The 20,649-nt window shown below is 42.7% G+C and overlaps 1 protein-coding gene across 1 annotated transcript in view; it reads left to right on the top strand.

Annotated features, from left to right (window-relative positions):
• SORBS1 (sorbin and SH3 domain containing 1) overlaps window positions 1-20,649 on the top strand; it is a 119,667-nt gene that overhangs the window by 56,565 nt on the left and 42,453 nt on the right. The window contains exons 16-21 of the mRNA XM_007471598.1: window positions 6-42; window positions 1,735-1,849; window positions 7,507-7,590; window positions 11,536-11,601; window positions 12,143-12,244; window positions 16,528-16,577. Coding sequence (XP_007471660.1) covers window positions 6-42; window positions 1,735-1,849; window positions 7,507-7,590; window positions 11,536-11,601; window positions 12,143-12,244; window positions 16,528-16,577 — 454 coding nt within the window. The remainder of the gene's footprint in view (window positions 1-5; window positions 43-1,734; window positions 1,850-7,506; window positions 7,591-11,535; window positions 11,602-12,142; window positions 12,245-16,527; window positions 16,578-20,649) is intronic.

The raw sequence follows: 20,649 nt of genomic DNA, 5'->3' as shown, positions 1-20,649 counted from the left end.
CCTCCCGACCCGCTCTTCCTCGCTAAAATCAAGCCCAGAAAGGTAAGTGCTCTCATCAGCTCTGATTTTAGGTTCTCATACACAATCTCTTTCTCTGGGTCAGGCAGCATTGGAGCCAGGAGTTTGAATCCCTGCTCTGTCACTTATTAGCAGTGACTTGTCTTTTCTGAGTCTCAGTGTTCTCATCTGTAAAATGGGGATATATTTTGCATTCATAGGCATGCTGCAAGGGTAAAACAAGATGCTGCATGTAACATTTCTAGTAGTGCCTGGCTTACAGTATGCACTTAATGATGTTGACGATAATTATCATCCCTTTTTACCTCTTCACAAGAGAAATCTTAGCCGTAAGATTTGTCTTGTGTTTTTATACTCTGTGCATACTGATGGGGCCCATAGCAGAGAATATAATTTTAAAATGAAGCCACGCTTTTTAGTGTCTATTTATTTATTCAACACATTATCGAAGCATAAGACTCGCATGGTTGTAATGATATCAGTCATCTGTTAATGCCCGCACCAGATGACCCGACTGTCTTTTATTGAGTCTTCTGCCCTCTGGAGCAACCTCCTGTGCCATCTGGACTGGTGTCCCATGGCGTCTCCCAGCTCCATCTTCCACCACTTCTCAATCCACAAAAAGGCCCTGGCCAAACTGAATTATTTATTTTTCCTTTAAATACACACTATTTCACACCTCCAAACGTTTTCCATCTTCATAGACAAATGAACGGCTGTTTTTGAAATCCCACATATACGTAAGTGACATCTGCCTGAGGAATTTGATAATTAATCTGAAAGGGGAAGGCTGGGTATACCCGTAAATCCTTACAAGTGCGTTCATCGAGCGCCTACTGGGTACATTCTGTGTGCAGGTTGAACCAGATGCTATGGAGGAATATAAACATACAAAAATCATCGTCCCTGCCTTCAAGAAATTGATAGCCTTGCAGGAAAAACTGAATATAATATCAGTGCAAAGTGCAATTATGTGCATGTATAAAGATTTTGCAAATAATTTCCAAGGCTTCATGTATCCTCTGAAATCCCTCACTGGATCGGGTTAAGTACTTGTGCCAAAGGCTGCAGTTTTGATGATTACCGGATGGGGTGTGGAATAGGGGAGAAGAACGTGGTTATAATAACAAATAACATTTATTGAGTGGTTCCTGGGGGCCTGGCGCTCTGCTAAGTGATTTACATGCTGAGACATACTGTCTCATTTAATCCTTACAGCAACCCCATTTTTCAGATGAGGAAACTAAGGTAGGTAGCGGCAAAGTGCTTGGCCCAGATCAGCTAGCTAGCAAGTGCTGTAGCAGGGCTGGAGCCACAGCTGCCTGGCTCCGGGACCTGCATTCTCTCTCACCGCACTAGCCTGAGTGGGAAGTACAGGCATGTCTGGGGAATGATAAGCTCCTGAGAGCAGAGCAAGGTGAAGGATTTTTCCAGAGCAAGCTTTGCTGCTGCCGCTGCTGCTGCTTCCTTTCTTCTCTTTCTCTTCTCTCTGCTTCCCCGTGTCTGGTTGTGAGCACAGGACACCTCAAGCCTTTTGTGAAGTGAACACAGGGATCTGTTTGAAGAAGGAAACCAGCACAACTAAATGCTTTGGGCGGAGTCCGATTTTGTGCCTCGGATATAAAAATTCCTTGATTAGACTAGAGTCAGCCAAAGTCTGACCTATCAGATGCCAATTTTCATGAAAATAGCTCTAATAGGATTTCCTTTCTACAGAAACGACTGGGAGCCCCCAGATAAGAAAGCGGATACAAGAAAATACCGTGCAGAACCGAAAAGCATTTACGAGTATCAGCCGGGCAAGTCCTCCGTTCTGACCAACGAAAAGATGGTAATGTGCATATTAAAGTTCTTTTGTCTCACCCTGCCTGTGTTCTTTAATCCAGATGCACAGTGTGTGCACTTGGATTACATTCTTTCTCCCTTGAAATAGACTTGCTTTGTTTAGAAGACAATGAAAATATGAAGCATTTTTACCCTTTTCATTTTCGCAGGTGTTCACAAAATAAGTCCGGAGAATGCTTTGAAAGAATCCTCTCATTGTGGCTTTGTTGCTCTTTTTGCTCATGGTTTTCACTAATTTTAAAGTTTGTAATGTAAGGTGGATTTTGCCACTATCTTTTTTTAAACATCTAACCATTCGTTTATCAGGCTTATTACTAACTGGACTAAAGTTGGGGTTTCTTGGGTGACTCTTATTTGAACATGCGCAAAGTTTGTAGAAGTTACTAGTACACTATTAAAAGCCAAATAATTAATATGATGACGTGACTTGGGGGAAAAAAGCCCCCGGCTGTTAGAGTATGTCTTTTAGGTCTTACTTTTCTGACAAGTGCAATAGAGAAGACGAATTTCATATTCAGTCTGGTTTATGGTTCCCTATACAAGTTCGCATCTCCAAGCAATTATCAGTGGGGAAAATGGCCTGTATGGGCATAGCAGACCACCCTGCAAAAGCAGGGGAGAATTTTTACAAACTGATTAGTTTCATATCTGCCGATCACGTTTCCTTTTATTCACCCTTCATTAGAAAAAGCTGGTTTCAGAATTCTGAACGTGGTTAAAGGGATCCTCCAAAGCTCTATAAACCCTGCAGCCCTGCAGCTGTGCCAGCAGGATGGAATTATCATGCTGGGGATTGATTCTTATTAAAATGCTGTTACCACACTGAGTCCAGAATAAGTAGGCCTCTGAAATGAGGGCTCAAATTATTCTCCCTCCACCTCTTTTGCTCTACATGTTTTTAAGGAATAATTGATTTGACTTTTAATAAAAAGGTGACATCTTTAAAAGCACAAAGGGATAAGTAATTTTAATTAGGAAAAAAGGTTCACCAGGTCCCAGAAATGCTTCAGAGTTGTCATTCTTCAGCATTTACTGTGCACCACAGTTATTTTAAAGCAAAAAGTTCTGAGAGGAGCGGAGAATTTTGCCTCTGGCTCAACCCTGCATTGGAGGTTCTCTCTCTCTTAGAAGGTAACAAGTAGGGAAGGTAATCCTCCATACAGGTCTTCCTAGAAAGAATGTCACGTCCTTTGGGTGTATTCCCGACACTTGAATAACAAGTGGTGGACACACCATCACATGTCAGTACACTTCAATGATTTTAGAGACTCTGTAGGCCTTTGGGTGCTCTTGTGTTGGCAATTTATTATTTATTATTGTTCATAGATGGTCATTGATTTATTGAAGGCTTGCCCCTTAATTTCTCCTTTGTTTCCTCCTCCTTTCCTTGGTTCCTAATAATTTGACCACTATTCAAAACTAGGAAAAAAACAGTAACATAGTTTTATTTTTCTCACTGATACCACAATGATCACAATGTCTTCCATGTCATAGTCCTTGGGATCATTTATATTGTTTTTACAAACTCCGAAAAGTAGCACACAGTGCCCACGGGGCCCTCTTTGGGGAGTTGCGATGACCATACACATGGATTGCCAAGCACCGTCTGGGTGTTCCCACACAGGAAGCCCCCTGGTTGTACCAGGACCTGGGCCAACCCAGTTAGGACATAACTCCAAAGGCTGGCCAGGGAGGAACATCAGTGTGCAGCTGTTTTAGTTTCGTTCCTTTCCCTCTATTTAGCGCTGTTCTTCCCAAAGAGTCATTTTTCATTTTAGAGACAATCTTCATCTTTTCACAGTCTGCTCTTCACAGGGGTTGAATTCGTCCTTTATTTTTGAATTTCTTTTCCCGCTATTTTTGCCACATGAGCAGAAACGTTGGAATGTGAGTTTCAGCACGTGAGTCGTGCCTTTTGGTTTCCAGTGTCGGGTTTACCAGAATTTGAGGAACCCCCCTCCTTCCACAGCCACCACCCCACCACCACACACATACATACACACACACGTTTTTGTTGTTGTTAACTGTGAATAAGTATACTAACTAGAGACAGACAGATGTAGAATCTAAATGTGCTCTCAGAAATGCACATCTCCTTTTAAGGGGGAAAATCCACTTTCCCCCCCAATTCTTTTCCAGTTGGAGGTGCTCGTGTCTGCTTAAGCCTGGCAATTTAAATTGTGGCCTCACAGGCACATCTCTCTATCTGTTGTTCACACAAAGAGTTGAAGAGTAGGCTGTAAAGGTTGCCTTAGAAGCACATCTTGTTCCTGGAGCAAACCCACAGCATCCCAGACAGATAAACACTTTGCTACCTTCGGAATCCCCCCAGGAGATTCACAGTCTTGGTGACCTATTCAGCTGTTTGGCAAACTCATCTGAAGTTCTTCATAACTGTTTGGCCTCCCTCTTATCATAGTATGAATCCATTTCCTTCTCTTCTGGTCTTGGAATTGGAGACCTGTTGGTCAGTCCCTGCTTTGTCAGAAATGGCTTTTTTCAGGCTGTGTTCCTTTTACTTTCCTCCAAAGTCCCTTATAGAACTGAACTTCAGCTCAATTCAATAAATATATACAATTGACCCTTGAACAACATGGGTTTGAACTGCACAGTCAACTTATACACGGATTCTTTTCAATAGTAAATGCTATAGCCCTACACAGTCGTGGTTGGTTGGATCTGTGGATATAGAGGAACCGTGGCTACAGAGGGCCAACTGTAAATTATACTTGGATTTTTCTGTTGCATGCACCCCTAATTGCCCACACTGTTCAAGGGTCTGCTGTATAGAATAACTTTGATGTGCCAAGCTCTGCATTAGATGTTGGAGTTCCTGCTCCCATAGGGGTATAGTAAGAAGGACAGACATTAAAATCGTTATTACAGACACAATATATATTTGAAAGTGTAAAACAAGGGAATTTACCCAACTTGACTTCTTTCCATTTCACTGTCACCTTGAATTCCTTCCTGACTTTTCAAGTTTGTCACTTGCCCCTGTTTTAGCTTGGTGTCATCCACAAACTAAGCAGGCCCGGCCCCTTCTCATGGGGAGTATGAGAAATGTAAATAGCACTGGACTAGGAATTGCAAGGTCTGAGTTCTGAGTTCGAATTCTGACTCTGCCTTATGTCTTGGGACATCGCTTAACCTTTCTGAACCACAGTGTTTTCATCTATAAAATGAAATTATTATCTGGCCTGCCAGCCTCACTGAAGCATTGAGTGAGAGGGTCATGTGTGATAATGTGGGTTAAAGATCTATGACCATTATAAAGTGCCGTGTAAATGACCGGGCCACATTCAGATTATTTAATTAAAATCTGAAGTTAGTCTCTGGCTCCCGTCCAAGCAGCAAAACTGTCCTTCAGGACAGTCAGGTGTTCCTCTCAAGTCACCTGCCTTTTCTGAGGATTTTGCCAAACTGGGAAAAGATAGCCACCCGTAGCAGAGAACTCAGCCTGGCCTTGTGGAATACGCTTTGCCTGCCAGTACAGAGAGCCTGTTCTGCCTCCAGAAGGACGTTTTCTGCCTGTCCGTTCTGTACTTGGATCTGTAGTGGAGTTATAAATGCAGAATCAAATGCTGTGTGGTATTGCCTCTTTCACTTTCTCTCTGGCAGCTCAGAGGGCTGAGGCTGGCTGCTCTGGGTCCAAGCTGGTTGACATACCTCCTGACTCAGTTCTCAGCCCGGCATTAACCTCAGCAGTAAAATAATCTACAAACAACCTTTGACAATAAAATGGGTTAATTCTTTCAGGACTGAGTACCAGAACATTCAGGAAATTTCCTGAAAGAGTTGATACTTTTTTTTTTTTTTAATGAAAAGAAACTACTCCCAGAGAGCAATTTATAAATAGTCTTTTAAAATAATAAACATGAAATAGGTTTCATGAAACCCCATCATACAAGGATCTAGGGTGTCCCTGTGTCTAAACTGTCTCTCCTGAATAGTGGTATCTTTGTAGATATTGTGCCTCATTTCACTGAATAAATACAGAATCCATTATTTTACATAATTGCAAAATCCATTGAGAAGGAACATGCATTCTCCAAGATTTAAGCCCTACGCCCCTAAAGACAGTTGGAGGAGGTTTTAATCTGGATTCAAGAGGGCAGACTCTGTTTCAATATATATTTCCCTTTGATTTCAACTAACGTCTATCCAATTAATTTCTGTTGAAGAAAAGTCCTCTGCCATATTTTCCTCTATTTAAAGCAAAAGTAGAAATAATGGTAAAGATTCTTATAGGGATTTTTAGAAGAGATTGGTAAAGGTCACTAAGGAAGTTTACAGTCATTTCAATAAGCTACAAAAGGCCTGTTAACTGGATGTTAAGAAAAATGTATCCAGGAGGAGCAGCTTTGTGAAGGAGTCACTTGGAGATGCGTCCACAGGATCTGCAGTTTCCTACCTCATGTGTCGTGGCCCTGAGGGCGTGAAGTTTCTTATGATGTTTTCAATCACAGTGGAAAATGTACATTTTCTATTTCATATTGTTGTCAGAATATCACCACCTCTCTCTTTTGTGACTATCATGATTTTTTGAAACGTGTATACCCGTAGGAATTAAGCCGTGAGCCTCTAACACTTCTATCTGATGTGACCATATCTCCAGTTTATTAAGGGGAAATCTGATTTGCTTTCCAGGCATTCATTTTCCAACTAATTATTTCCGGAAACACATGCTCTTCCACAGAGCAAGGTACCAGAACTTTATAAATATTTGATAAAACATGAAATCCCATGGAATCATATTATCAGTCTGTGAACTACTTTTTAGAGTCGTATAAAATGAGAAATCTAACTTATTTTTGTAACATAACCCCGAAGTTTTTTCCCCACCTATCGTTCTGTTATGTCTTGTTCAGCTTTTCCCTCGCTTTATTTTTTCCCTAGTTCTTTAACGTTTATTTCGTAGAACACAAAGTATATTCTGTCTGTATTCATCCCCCATGGATGCTTGTTTAAAATGTTTTTTCACTTGTGTCTACTGTTTTTCCTTACATCATCTTTCACTTTACTCTGTATGGGACATGGTTTCTCACCTACTCATGTGCCATTAAAGATGCAGTATTAACAAATTGGCTTTTATAAAAGTGTCAGTATTTGCTGCTTATTTTGAAACCCTTAAGGCAGCCTTGCAAATAAGTACTAAAACTGTACTAGCCCATGAAAAGTGTTTGCTGTACTCATCTGGTGTAGATGGCTAAACGTTTGATGTATTCCCCAGGTTATTTGCTCTTAACTAATAGCGCTTTGTAAAGAGGGATGAGGGCTCTCTTTTCTCCCACCACTCCGACAATTACCAAGGGAAACTGTCGTGCCCATGTTCAGATCTGTTGGGAAGGCGGCAGTGTGGTGCAGCATTCTCCATCTGTCGTCCCTCTGCCTTGGGACCGAGAATGACTCCCTCACTGCTCCCTACCTCAGTGTGCCTGTTTTCATAAACACATCCTTTCCCGCCTGTTTCAGCTCCCCTGATTTTGCTCATGTCAATAAAGAAATGGATGATCGCTGCTGTTGAACGCAGGTGCTGTATATTTCTGGAAACCACTGCATCTCTACTGGCCGGTTCCTATGTAATCTCTGCATAATGTTATCCTTCTCTCTCTTCCATTTCCCTATCACCAACCCCTATAGAGTCGGGATATAAGCCCAGAAGAGATAGATTTAAAGAATGAACCTTGGTATAAATTCTTTTCGGAATTGGAGTTTGGGAAACCGGTAAGTTTAATAGCTTCAGTGGTTATAGACACCTTTTTTTAATAGTGCTGTTGATGCATTGTTGCTGCTAAAAAAATCAGACCTATTTGTAAAGAATTCAGGAAGTGGGGAGCAGCCTTGTTGGCTGTCAGTGGTGGGATTGTCTGTTCTCGCTACAACCTGTGAGCTTTCCATTGCTTTACTTCACCAAGAAAGGACAGAGAGCTCTGGACAGTATTTCTTGCTAGAAAATCCCCCAGGAGACATGGCTAAGTCATTGCTTGTTTCAGGACCTCCCACCACTAGCAACAAATATCACACACCTTGTAGACTGCATTATTTCGGCCTTTGGTTCAGTTCCTTGACCAGAGTCTTCATGGTGTACTGAAGACAACCAGGAAAATGCATTACACACTGAGAAAGACCCGCATTGTCACTGCTTTGAATAGAAATTTTAGAAGCACACATGCAAGGGAAGTGCCAGTGCAAGTGGAAAAGGGCCTCTCTATGCAGAGGTGATCCTCGAATGCCATCCTGTTGCAGGTGACTTTTAGGGAATGATTTCTATGAGGTAGGATAATATTTCCCAAAATTAGAAATGAGAGTTAGGAATTCTAGCAAACTTAGTATTCAGCCCAATAGCCTGTAGCTTCCCTGTGTTGTGTCTGAGTTCGCTTTGGTACAAATTGATTTATGGCACTTAAAGGAGGATTTTCTTGGCCTTGCACCCAAAGGAGTATCAAACCGAAGGGAGAATTGAGCTCATTTTTCCACTGGAGATGACTGGAAACTGACTTTAAAGCTCCAGTTACTTTAAAGTCTTAATTATTACAGCTGCAAAAAGAATTTACAGGTGGAGGGATTTAGTGTATAAAAATAAAACATTTCATTAGATGTTTGTATGAGACTTTAAGCATTGAATCGGCATTTGAATCACCGTGATTTAGAATGATAGTTTTATTTGCAGATAGCAATTAACTTTATAGTTCAGTAAAATGTTAAATTCTGTAGTACATTATTTTAATGAAGATGAAGACGGAGAAATTTAACTGTTGCTCTGGAATTGCTGAGCTTTGTTCGAATGTTCAGTCATTTTCTGAGTTAGGAGCACCTGCCTTGCAAACACCCCTTCTTGTAGGAACAGGCATTCCCCCCACTTTGTCCCGTCCCTGACACTGTCACCTAACGTCAGCCGAGGTGTCCTGGATGAACAGCGCCACCTAATGACCAGCAGAGAGGGAAGCATCCAACCCAAAGTCTGCACCGTCTCCTCCTCCCCTCCCCAAAGCTTTGGTACATACCTCACTTCTGTCTCTCCCTGTTTTCTCTGCTGTCCACCATTCACACATCAATGAAGTCTACCTCACGCAGTCTCTTCCACATGCAAAGATTTAACAGTATCCTAACCCTTTTCCTTTTCTTAAAACCTGCTCAATTATCTCACAAAAAAACCTGCAGAAATGTGTGCCCCTGCCCCCTCAAAAAAAAGACCATGATTGGTACACACAATAATAATGCCATACTTTCATCAGGGAAAGCAAAAGATATTAGCTTTAAATTGTTTATAATAAGGAGTCTATGCCATTGAGTTTTGAAACCCTGTTCAGAATCCACAAATTTCTAGCCATCTCTTCATTTGCCAGATAACAAATAACTATTTTAGTTTTACTGAAATGTTAACGCCGTTTTTTTCTAATTAATTATGATTGGTTTGTGTTATTAAATCTGTCATCGTAAATAATGCTCTTTTCGTTAGCAGTAGACAGCATTTCAGTCACAGCATATTTAGATAGGCTCTGTGAATAGCTCCGTGAATTAGCATCGTTTCTGCTGGAAACTGTAGTGTGAGCCCACACAACCAATCCAGACAAATGTTGACAACACGGTCCATTTGCGTACGGGGACCTTCCTATAATTTGTATTCCTACCCCATTGTCCTAACTGCCTCTTAATTATTTAAAGACTTAGAGATGCTTTTCCAAAATGTCATTTTCTCTGAAGCCAGAGTGTTCCTTGCATAGACCTTAGAGTCCTTCTTAAATAGGACTCTACCTCTTTTTGTGTAGGTCTTTTAAAGTAATAGAAGATGATACTTTTGAAGACTTTTGCCAAAATAGCTTAATCAATGCCTATGTCCTGAGGAACAGCACTGAGGTGAACGGGTCCTTATGGTCTGAGTTGTCCTGAGGGTGGGCTTGTTATCTGGTTGAACCAGGTTGATGACTCCCAGAGTTTGGGAGGAAGGTGTGATGGGGAGAAATTTTTTCTTCACTTCTCTCCTACCCCAATCAACTCTGGGCCACAAAAGAGCAAGAGACATAAATAAAAGGGGTGTAATCCATGGCAGTTGTTTTGGAAGACTTTTCAGTCATTCAGAAGCAGAATGAAATGAAAACTACTATCAAACCACGTGGATCATCGTTTCTCCTTTTTACGCCACGTGAACCTAGGACCCACTTCCCCCTAGTAAAGCCTGCCAGAACTTTAGACATTTAGCCTGAACTCCTTTCTTCCTTGGCCCCTTCTCTTAAAGCCACCCAAAATGAGCTGAAGTTTCAGCAAGCTTCTGACTGTAATACCTTTTAGGTCTAATGAGTTGTAGGATATCAACTAATTTAAGACTCCAGGGACCATTTGGGGGAAGATTATTTAAAACCAATTTAATTTGTAAGCACTGTCTTATTTTTTGCAGTAAGTAAATGAGTAGGGCTACCATCAGTGACTTGGAAACATCTCCATCCCCAGATGAACAATCCAACTGTATTAAGTGCTTAAAGATGAATGGTAATTGTCAGTGGCACTTACTTTACAAATTGCAGAATATACGCAATTTATATTACATGCACAAGTTACTGGTGAAGGCACCTTGGAATCAATTACGTTTCATTTGTAAAATCAATTACTTTTTATTTGGCCTAGAGTGTCAGCTTTTTCTTCTTTTTTCTCCCCCTAGTTTCTACAGAAATTGATGTGATTTCTGTAAGTAAGCTCAGGGCAAAATGTAAAACTAATTTGAATGTTTCCACAGAGTTGGTTATGATGAAATTTGCACAGAACGATAGGAGTTATTAATGGTATCATCTCCTCAGAGGTCATTGTGTAAGGAATTTCAAGTCTAAGTGGGCAGAACAAGGTTTACTTAGTGGAAGAGAGGTTGCAAAGATAGAAGCGGCTTGTAACTTCCAGATGCCCTACCCTCTGGAATTCTCCTGGCAGATTTCTACTTCGGGAATGCAGTTCTAATTCTAACATGAACAGTTAAAGGAGAAAATAAAAATAACCTTACAGTTCACTGTTTAAATTCAAAGTATAAACTCTGCTCTCTAAGAGAGATGGAAGGTTTGACTCTACCATCAGCAGTATTATCAAAGTCTAGTTAAACTGTAAAAGGAGATTTTAAAAAACTTATCTAAGGAAATTGTCTAGTTCTCCAGTGCAATATTTAACACCTATTTCATACATGGATTTCATCGCCACAAGCCACAGGAAGTACATTTAGCACCATGTACCCACCCTTGGTCAGATCTCCAAATTCACACGTTTATGAAGACATAATGAATTTTACAGGCGAGAAGACTAGCTTCTAAGATGTAGGCTCTCAGTGTCCATCTTAGTTGGAAAAGAACAATGAGGAATTTAAATGTTTGTTTTTGTTCAAATTGGCGTTAATGCTTTTTTTTTCCTTTGTTCTTTTTAAAGTTTTCAATATTTATAATCCAGCAGTGATGGACTCTTGAGACAGAGATGCAGAAATAAACCTCCCACTTGAACATTTCCAGCTCCTGAGTTCCATGGGGTCCCCAGGTGGCCTCAGGAGACAGGGTACCCCGCTCCTTTTGTTTTTAGTTCACTTTTCTGTGTTGAGACAGTTCTCCTAGTGTTGCCTCTCTTGGTTTGAGCCTGTCTCCATGTTTGTCTTTATGTCTTTACGCTCATTTCTTCATTTCCTCCTCTGCTTCCCGTCAGCCTCCCAAAAAGATATGGGATTATACTCCTGGAGACTGCTCTATCCTTCCTAGAGAGGATAGAAAGGTAATTCCACTGTGGGCTGTGTGTGTGCGCTCTGGCCTGGCTAGTGTGCGTGTGTTGTGGGCTTTTTTCTTTTATTAAATCCCCCCCCTTTTATTTTTAACTTGATTGTAACTTTTTTTTTTTTTTTTGGCTTGGTGATAAAACAGTTTAACAAAGTCTCTTGAGACTTATACTAATGTGTAGAGGCTTTTAAAGCAATTGCTTATTCTTCTGACATATAGTATGTGTCATAGTCACCATACTCTGAAAAAGAGAAAATAGGTATTTCCTAAAAGGTAGGTTTTTGGGATCTCTCTAGCAAGTAGAGTAGAGTTTTGGAGCTCTGATTACCACAGGATTTATATTCTCTATGCCTAATGTTGCATTCCCTGTTTTCCTGTCTTTAACTCATTTCTAGTAAGCTCTTGTGTTTTAGTCATGCCATCTTTGCCTTATTAATGTATGATACTAAACAAACTCGTTTTTCAAACGTAATCTTCCATGCTGTCTGCCTTTCCTCCTAACTAAAACGCTCTTTCCCATCTTTTCTTTCTTGAACCAGACTAATCTAGAAAAAGATCTCAACCTCTGCCAAACAGAGTTAGAGGCAGATTTAGAAAAAACGGAGACGCTTAATAAAGCACCCAGTGCAAACCTGTCACAGGTATTTCCGAGTTTTTCTCGTGCCCTCAGTTCCCTTTGCTTTCTTCTTTGTTCTGTGGTTTTTGATGTAGTTGGGGTGATGAATGGTTATGCTGGTCATTTTTAAGCTGCATGGCTTTCTGACTCCTGTTTTAGATGACCCCTGACCCCCAACTTAATTGTTGTTTGGATTTCTTTTGAGCTTGGCATCTTCCTTAAAGGGGATTTTTCAAATATATATGCAGGGTGGCTAGTGATTTAACTGCTCCCCCGCCAGCTTACCATCCTCTTTCTCTGCTTTCAAGGGGTCACTCTTTTAACTCCCCTTCTGCCCCCTTGTTTGTATACCTTCTCTGAATTTTCAGGGAGCCTTTTCTGGGCAACTTCCGTGTCTTTTTTGCAGCGCTGGGAGATACCAACCTCAGAGATCATTTTCAAAAACACAGCGGCTGTGATTCGAGTGCCTCTTGCGTGCAAGGCACTGTCAGAATAGTAGTATTTGTAATTTGAAAGGTCAGAAAGTTCTTAATGAAAAAATGCACTCCGGAGACCAGACAGCCTGGTCACAAGCGTTTGAAACTCTGCCTACGTTGATATTTTTAAAGGGAGCTATGTCCCAATGTGGTTTATTAAAGGATGTGTCAGAAAGAGAGAGAGTCCAGGGTAAATGGGCTCCCAAGGTGAAGAAAAATATCAAATGTTTGGAGAAGTACCCCCAGGGTTCCCTGACAAAACAAAGGAGACGCTTACGAGGAAAGGGTATCTTTATAGAAAATAAAAAAGGAATGCGGACACTGCTGAAGAGGCTAGGACGTCCACAGACTGTGGCAGGAGAAATGGAAAATGCTAATGGACCGTGTTATTCTTAAGCAGAACTGAGACAAGGAGGGTCAAGCCACCAGTGTGTGTGACTTGGGTGCGAAGTCATGTAGAGCCAGAGACTCAAAAGCAGGTGATGATGGCTGCAGCCAGGGGGGCCCGGGATAAGAGGGGCAGAAGCCAAGCACGGCAAGCAGATCCAGGGGAGTTAGGGTTTGGGAATTCAGAGTCACCGAAGGATGAGGTAGCCAGCAGGACCAGCGGTTAGGCCCGGGGGAACACAGAAGGTGAGCGACAGGGCATGAAATCAGGCAGATGCGTGACGGGGTGGGCATAGTGGGGAGCTGAGTCTCCAACCAGGGCGGAGACTGGCACCAGCTGTAGCTGCTGTGGGAATGGAGGTCTGAGCTGGGTCTAAAGGAGAACTGTGGCTGCAGGTAAGTTCTGAAGTGAGCTGGGGGGCTGGAGGGGAGCCCGGAGTGAATCAGCAGGCACTTTTTTCAAAGTACTGTAATAAGAGTGGTTCTGTAACATGTGGCAGGATGGACAGCAGCTAGAGAACTACTGCAGTAACCGCAGCCTCCTTGGGGCAGAGATGACATCCAGTACCTACAACCCTGCCTGGGGCTAGGTGGGCCTGAAGAGGTGTCTGATGCATGAATGAGTCATCTTGACATTGGTTCAATTATGCGTTACCCGTAGTCCCTAACGTGTGTGTGACGTGCTGAGGGAGGTTCTAAATCAGCACAAGAGTGGACTTTGCCTTCAAGAACGTGACAGCTTAGTCACACTCATAAATAAAAGATCTCCAACAGTACACAGCAATGCCTGGTAAGAGCTAAATGAACACTACAGCCTCTAAGTGCTCAGAAGAGGGGGAAATCTTCCAGGAAATCAGGGAAGAATTCTCAGGAGCTGGCCAAGATCTTAAGGGATTGATGGAATTTAGGTACATGGCGAAAGTGGGGGCCACCATTTGAGGCATGGTAGAGAGCACAAAAGTGAACGTGCTTAGGATGGATTCAGGAATAAAGTAGATGAATTCATCTGTAATAGAAAGTTTGGGGTGATAATAGTGGAAGGCAGGTTTGGGAAAAGAGGGTTGACCCTGGGTTGTAGAGACTCCAAAAATATGGTTAAAGAGATGGTTGATTTTTCCCTCAAGTCAATGATGTGATTCAGGACTAGTGTTTTAGGAAAGTTAGTGTCCTCGCTCTAGAGAGGTTGAACTGAAGGGATAACCTCCAGTTGGAGGTTGAGAAGGCAAGGAGGCTACTGTAGCAGTCCAGGCATGTAGGGGTAAGTACTCCAGTGGCACCAGCATGAAGGGATGAAGATAGATGTGAAATCACAGAGGAAATTGCAGTGGGACATTTTAACTAATTGGTGTGAAGAACAAAGAGTTGGGGTAATGGGATGGAGACACAGACAACTGTAGGGTTTTGGCCAGGAACCTGGAAGAATGGGGACATCAGTATGTCACATAAGAAAGGTGGGGAGAAAATCAGTGCAGAGGTAAGATGAAGGAGGTGGTTTTAGGTAGTTTATTTTCTAGGTGTTTGTTTGGTATCATATAGGGAATATCCAGTACAAAGTTGGAAATAGAAAACTAGGTCTCATGAGAGGCAGGGACGTCGAAAGTCAATCCGAGTCACCTGAAGAGAAGTGATGGTTGAAGCCCTGGGAGCAGGTGGAGACACCCACCCTGGGAGTAGATTACAGATCGAAGAGAGTCATGCAGAGAGAAAGGATGGGAGACAGGCAGCTACCCATCGGGATGTTGGATGACACAGAACAGGAGGAGGGGTGGGTCAGAGAAAACCAGAGTGAGGAGGAAACATGAGAGGTGGAGCAAGTATGAGAGTTGCCCAAGGGGTCCCCCAAAAATAGGCTCTGAGGGAAGGTCAGTGCATTTGGTAACCAAGAGGCTTCTAAAAACTTCGGTGGTTGCTGGGTAAGTAGTTGATGGGAGGTAGAGTATGTGGTGAAGAATCAGGGGAGCCCCTAGGGATACAGCACTGATTGGCAACATGTGATTGTGGAAGGAAGGAAGGGGGATGTTTCCAGAGGACTCAGCAGGGTTGTGCAAAAGTTCTTCCAAGATGGAGACCCAGAACGGGGCAGGTGCCAAGGCTGGGAGACCAGTGCGGGCAAAGGGGCTGGAAGGATGGGTGTGGAGGTGAGAGCAGTGCCTTCTCAGGAGTAGAGGAGGGCAGAGGAGGGCCGGGGGTGAGCCCCTGACGAAGGCTGCCTCCCCTCCCGTCATCCTCCCTCTTTCCCAATCTCTTCCTTTTCCTTCTCCTGGTGTTTTTCTTTCTCTCCTTTCCCCAAGTACCTCTTATCCTCCATAGAGCTTGTTTTCCTTGAAGTGGTCATTAGTAGAGGTAGGAGCTTGTGGTTTTGGTCGCGCTGTGTGGCTTGTGGGATCTTAGTTCCCCGACCAGGGATCAAACCCGTGCCCCCGGCAGTGGAAGCGCAGAGCCTTAACCACCAGACGGCCAGGGAATTCCCAGGAGCATCTTTAAACGTTAACTTTCATGTTGATGTATTCAACTAACACATTATTTTTAAAAACAAATATATTGAATCCTTTGCCTTTCTTTCTCCAAGACAATAGAAACCCTAAACTCTGTAATTATGCTGCTTTTTCTCTGCATAGACTCTTGGTTTTCTTCCTTGTGCATAGGGGCCTGTAATTTGATAACATGTTCCCTCCTGTCACGCTGAAATGGTGATTAATAGGTTTTGTGAAACTGCATTTCTCCCCATTTCCACACTTCTCAATCTGCAGGGGTAAATAAATGATCTAAAAGTACAGTCTTTTAAAATGCATTTTTTAAAAAACATCTTTATTGGAGTATAATTGCTTTACGATGGTGTGTTAGTTTCTGCTGTATCACACAGTGAATCAGCTATATGTATACATATATCCCCATATCCCTTCCCTCTTGCGTCTCCCTCCCACCCTCCCTATCCCACCCCCCTAGGTGGATACAAAGCACCGTAAAATGCATTTTTGTATGTTCTGTACCTGAAGTGTTGGGTGACACTCTGGTTGAGGCATGTGGGTGCATGAAGGAGTCTGGTGGGCTTGGCAGGGGCTCCGAGGGTGAGGGGATAAGCTGCTGGAAGGTGCTGTCCATGTCACTAGTGCCTGTTGCCAAGCGGTGGGCCATATTTCCAGTGGGCCTGCGACTGGAGATAAATGTTAAGGAGTGGGGCGTCTCCCGACCCACCCAGAGAGCCCTGGTTGCAGCCACTGGGAGGCAAAAGCCCAGAAATCCTCCTTCTAGAGAAAGAGCACCGCCTTCCGCCAGCACTGAGACCTTTCCAGCTGAGCTCCCCATCTCCCAGAGGGCTTTATCTAAATTAGGAGAGGAAAAGGACTTCTCTCGTTTTCCCCTTGTCTTGAAATATCTGAGTCGAAGTAAGTCATCTACATTCTTTTTTTTTTTTTTTTTTTTTTTTTTTTTTTGACATTTACAGAGCTCAGCAGTCAGCCCCACTCCGGAAATTTCTTCAGAGCCTCCTGGATAGTAAGTTATCACTGTTTACATGGCTTGATGTATTAAATATCAGAAACGGGAAGAGGCTTGTGTTGTGTTTTGTTATCAGTCTAGTGGATTTGAATGATGTACAGTTTGGTGATAAGTAGCAATTATCATCTTCAAATTATTTTTTTCCTCCTCCTTTTCCAAATTAATTTTGTGTTGATTCATATTACCTTTGATAAGCTTTTCCCTGTGTTGGCATCTTTACCTTTAGAATGTGTGCTGATCTTTGGGGGAACGGAGTGGGTGACTAAGGCCACATCTGGTATAAAGGTGGGGGGTGGGGTGAGGTCCTCAGGCTGGACCTATCATGAGGAAAGATGGGGCCAAGAGGGGGCTAACTTGTCTGATTCTCAGACATCTTGGTTTATTCCCCCATCTCAATTCTTAGAATTCTGCCTGAGTGGTGAATGCACACCCCACACACTTCATGGGGTGACCACCAGACTCCTTTCCCGTCCCCAAACCGTCCCAGGTCCTCTCCTAGGTTACCTTCACTATGCAGCTGTTATCCCAGCCAAAAATGCTTCCGTGCTACTCCCTACGCTTACAAACATGGTGAATAGCCAGCACTTTAGCTTGTATAAATGGGCCCTAACGGATCCTTCCTATACCCAGTCTCATATTAGTATCTCTTATGGCACTTACTTCTGTTGCTGTCTACCTGACTTATGCTCTTGTTTTTTGGGGGTTTTTTCTTTTTGCGGTACGCGGGCCTCTCACTGTTGTGGCCTCTCCCACTGCGGAGCACAGGTTCCGGACGCGCAGGCTCAGCGGCCATGGCTCACGGGCCCAGCCCCTCCGCGGCATGTGGGATCTTCCCGGACCAGGGCACAAACCCGTGTCCCCTGCATCGGCAGGCAGACTCCCAACCACTGCACCACCAGGGAAGCCCTATGCTCTTGTATTTTTATAACTATAATAAATTATGAACTCCATAAGGGCAAGGACTGCATCTCCATACTGCCTGGTGCACCCTATAGATTTGGGAGCTGTTCTGGTAGGAGCAGCTTCTCGTCTCATCACCATTATATCACCATCTGTATCTCATTCTTTGAAATATGACAAGGAGGAAAGGCACACTATTACCTGTTCCATTTGGGTTGGGTAAGTGCACAATGAGCAAAGTTCACCTCTTCAAATAGAAGCCTTACTTGGTCTGAATGCTGAGTTTATGGGGGCAAATATTATGGTCACTTGGGCATATCCAACCTATCGTATCTTGCCAAAGAAGGCATTTTGCAAGAGTAGTTTCATTTGAAAGTCAGTGGGCTGGGATTAGGGTATTTTGGTGAAAAATTGCTTCAGGTGTGGCTGAGTGAATTTCTCCCGGATCTAAGGCACTATGCTGGGTATTCGTTTTTGTTTTGTTTTTTTAATATAAATTTATTTATTTATTTTTGGCTGCGTTGGGTCTTCGTTGCTGTGTGCGGGCTTTCTCCAGTTATGGCGAGCGGGGGCTACTCTTCGTTACAGTGCGCAGGCTTCTCCTTGTGGTGGCTTCTCATTGCAGAGCATGGGCTCTAGGCACGTGGGCTTCAGCAGTTGTGGCACGAGGGCTCAGTAGTTGTGGCTCATGGGCTCTAGAGCGCAGGCTCAGTAGTTGTGGTGCACGGGCTTAGTTGTTCTGTGGCGTGTGGGATCTTCCTGGACTAGGACTCAAACCTGTGTCCCCTGCATTGGCAGGCGGATTCTTAACCACTGCGCCACCAGGGAAGTCCCTATGCTGGGTATTCTAATAGGAGCATAAGATGCAGTCCCCTAATAGTTTCAGGGGCAAAACACACACACACACAAAGTAAATAAAAGGGCAATGTGACAACTGAATGAAATAGACTGTAGAGGTTAAAAGTATTCAGAAGGCAGCTCCCACAGGATATCAGAGTTAAGAGTGCAGGTCTTGAATGAAATGATAATTTTAACGACTGATTGAGCATTTACTATGTGCCAGGCCCTGTGCTTAGCATGGTATATACTTTACCTCATTTAGTCCTCAACATTTCAGGATCAGGCGTTATTTTTTATCCCCATTTTATAGGTGAGGAAACAAGCACAGAAAGGTAGTGTGTGCCCAGGTTCCACAGCTGTGTGTGGCAGAACTACCACCAGAGTAGGAGCAATGACGTTCTAGGCCAGGAGACTGCCAAGATCTTCTGGTGGCAGCAGTAAACTCTCACCTGCACCAGTACTGATTCAAAATTGGGTAATAAATTAACCAAAGGCATGCTAGGGTTTACTGTTTTGAGCGGTTAAAAAAACAACTTAACCATTTGTGTAATAGTGTGTTAGCAGGATTGAGGGGGACTCATGTGGACTTTTTAAAAGAGCAAATTGCTTTCAAACACTCTGAGTACTGGTGTACATAGATATTTGATGTGTTAATTTACCAAGCACTGTATTTGTATCATGGTAATAGGTCCAGAGACCTCTGTTTTTCAGCCGTAGCCCAGCTCTCATGAAACACTTGACAGGAATAAATAAGCTTTTCCCTCCTGCTGTTCTTCCATGTGGGGATTTTTCAGTAATTCAGGCTTGGTTTTCTCCCAGTTTGTTCAAATGAGTTAGGTTTTTCAGTATTTGGAATTGGTGAGGAGTCAACATAAGTGCAGCACCTGATACATATGAAAATGCACAGTAAGAGTTTGTTGAATAAATGAATGCATCTGTGAATCTTAATTAACTAGAATCCAACTTGCTTAGCACTGAGGCAGGCTGCTTGTGAACTGAATCTGGCCCCTTTCACTGGATGGACACGAAACGTGAAAGAAATGTTGGCAAGGCTTGACTTACTTAACCCAAGGGCTGAAGAAAGAGGAGTCACCGATAGCCCAGGATCAAAAACTCTGTGGTCACTGGAGAAGTGATGGTGTTGTCTTAAATCTACTTTCATATCTTGAGCAGACTGCAGTTTAGCATTTTATTAGCATGAGTCCATATCACAATATTAGAAGAACCTGGGAAGAGAAAGGAAGAAATTCACCCATAGCCCCAATATCCTAATACAACATCAGTCCTTCCTCTCAAAAATATATCTTTCATACTTGTAATCATAGTGTATGTCCCATTTTGAATTTAATTCCCTGGAGTTATCAGATCTATAAGTCAGCGGTATATTTTCATCATGACTTATCATTTCGGCATTGATTGGCACGAATACATTTTTTTGCCTAACCAAAGAGCTTTACTCTATTTGGCCAGCAGGTGGCGCTCAAGAACAAGCTGCTCTTTCCTAAATGGTGATGGTCCACTAGAGAAAACATTATTTCCCTTAATCCAATGTAAGATCAAAACACAAATCATTACCTAAAGAGCTACATGAAAGATTAGAGACTCCCCTGGGCCTTAAAAATGTCCGAAATCTGTGTGCTTGTAGGCATGTAATTTCATAGAATCTTTTTTTCCACTAATATGTATTTGGTGAACAACAGTGCTAGACACCAGGCATACAATGATTCATAAGATAAACTGCCTGGCCTCAAGGGGCTCAGAGTGTCATTGGGAAATGACACTCTTGTACATGACAATCAGAATGCAGTGTGGTAAATTCAATGATGGGACCCAAGAAGGAGTGAGCACCTCTGTTTTGGGGAGAATGAAAGAAAGGTTTTATAGAGCAGCAGCAAATAAAAAGTGAATGACAGTAACATTACATTATAAATACAAAAAAGTTTTTTCATGCAATACAAAAGGCTTTAAGATTGTCTAGACTCCCTTCCCCAAAGTCTAGAAACAGTTACTTTCTTTTTTTTTTTTTTCTGAAAACACCAAATGGTTTTAAACAGTGAATTCATGAGGGTGGAATTTTTTGTTTTGTCCTCTGTTGAATCTCCACCTAGGAGAGTGATTGACACTTAGAAGGTGCTGAGTAAATATTTGTGGCATGAATAAAATTAGCAGTGGAATGACAAATTGAGATGTTCTCTAGAAATATCATTGGCAGTGATTTGCAGATATGATTGGAGGGAGTCAGGGCTGCAGGCTTGGGGAGTGGTGCTGTGCTTCCTGCAGAGGTGCAGACAAGTGGTCGAGTGGTCGTGAGCAGTCCCGGGAGGGAAAG

The sequence above is a fragment of the Lipotes vexillifer genome, unplaced genomic scaffold (genome assembly GCF_000442215.2).
Source record: "Lipotes vexillifer unplaced genomic scaffold, Lipotes_vexillifer_v1.1 scaffold325, whole genome shotgun sequence".
In the NCBI taxonomy this organism is placed as follows: Eukaryota; Metazoa; Chordata; class Mammalia; order Artiodactyla; family Lipotidae; genus Lipotes; species Lipotes vexillifer.
Note: the sequence above shows the minus strand (reverse complement) of the source record. Positions and strands in the feature narration are given on the sequence as shown.